The sequence below is a fragment of the Rhincodon typus genome, chromosome 47, assembly GCF_021869965.1.
Source record: "Rhincodon typus isolate 14 chromosome 47, sRhiTyp1.1, whole genome shotgun sequence".
Classification (NCBI taxonomy): Eukaryota; Metazoa; Chordata; class Chondrichthyes; order Orectolobiformes; family Rhincodontidae; genus Rhincodon; species Rhincodon typus.
The window spans coordinates 9,060,861-9,062,277 of record NC_063378.1 but is presented as its reverse complement, the minus strand read 5'-3'; the positions used below and the strand labels follow the sequence as shown (position 1 = coordinate 9,062,277).

Sequence of the window (1,417 nt, the reverse complement as noted above, 5' to 3'; positions counted from 1 at the left end):
CAGGGCAGGGACAGCACGGGGTTAGATACAGAGTAAAGCTCCCTCTACACTGTCCCCCCCATCAAACACTCCCAGGACAGGGACAGCACGGGGTTAGATACAGAGTGAAGCTTCCTCTACACTGTCTCCCATCAAACACTCCCAGGACAGGGACAGCAAGGGGTTAGATACAGAGTAAAGCTCCATCTACACTGTCCCTCATCAAACACTCCCAGGACAGGAACAGCAAGGGGTTAGATACAGAGTAAAGCTCCTTCTACACTGTCCCCCATCAAAGACTCCCAGGGCAGGGACAGCATGAGTAAAGCTCTCTCTACCCTGACCGTATGAAACATTCCCCAGAGCCGGGGCGGGGTGGGGGGCGCGGGGCGTTGGTGGGTGATGGGAGGGGGGAGCGTATATTGTACCTGGGATGCGCTTTCTGGGATTTTCACACCGCTCCTGAGATTACAGTGATGGGGTTGGTGGGGGGTGGGTGGTGTGGTGTTGCCCAAACCTTTCGGGTCAGTGCCCCAGGGCATGGCAGCGGAACACAACCCCTTCTGTGGCATTTGGGGGTGTGTGGTGGAGGGGGAGGTCTCTCGGCAGCGGGCACAGGTTCCCAGCCCCTGATGGAGGGTGGAGACGACCCTCTCCCACCCCCCCAACTCCGGTGCAGTTTGATGGTGTGGCTGGGGAGCAGTGTTGGGGCAGACACAGTGGGAGAGTTTGAGCAGGAAAGTGTCATTGTCAGAATTATAGGCGGCTCTCGGTTTCCTGCTGATACTGAAACCTGTCGCAGAGCCTCACCTTCCCACAGCAGTTGCACCGACCAACATGAACCCAGCTCGGAGCACCCCGTCTCCGCATCCCTCCGTCCCCTCTCCGCCTCACCCTCAGGTCAGGAGGGCATCTCTCCGGGAAAGGCCAGGGAAGCGTCAGGGTGGGGTGGGAGACAGAATCCAGGAGTTTGACTGGGTCAGGAATGGAGGGGAATTGGGCAAAAAGTGAGGAACCAGGGAGGAAGAGGAGGTTGGGGGTTTAGGGAAAAGTTGGGGGTTGGGTGGGGGGGAGGAGAATCTGCACGATCTGCATTTGGGTAGCCGCTTTTCTCTCATCTGGAAGTAACAGGCGACCCTTAAGCTGTCGGCCAGCGAGGTTGGAGGGGAGAGAGCATCTCAGAGAATCGGAGAGAGGCAGTGAGGGGGGTGGGAGGGTGGGTTAGTGAGGGAGAGAGAGAGGAAGAGGGAGAGGGAGAGAGAGGGAGAGAAGGGGAGGGAGACAGAGATAAAGGAGGGAGAGAGAGAGGGAGGGATGGAGGGAGAGGGGAGAGAGGGGGAGGAGAGAGAGAGGGAGGGAGAGAGAGGGGGGAATAGAGAGAGAGGGAGAGGGGAGAGAGGGAAGGTGAGGGAGGGGGGGGAGGAAGAGAGAGGGGGAG

The 1,417-nt window shown here is 58.9% G+C and overlaps 1 protein-coding gene across 1 annotated transcript in view; it reads left to right on the top strand.

The window, feature by feature from the left end:
• Nucleotides 1–784: 784 nt before the first annotated feature.
• Nucleotides 785–1,417, top strand: part of LOC125487917 — an 8,036-nt gene continuing 7,403 nt past the window's right edge. The window contains exon 1 of the mRNA XM_048620554.1: nt 785–879. Within this exon, the coding sequence (XP_048476511.1) occupies nt 817–879 (63 nt within the window). The 5' untranslated portion in view covers nt 785–816. The remainder of the gene's footprint in view (nt 880–1,417) is intronic.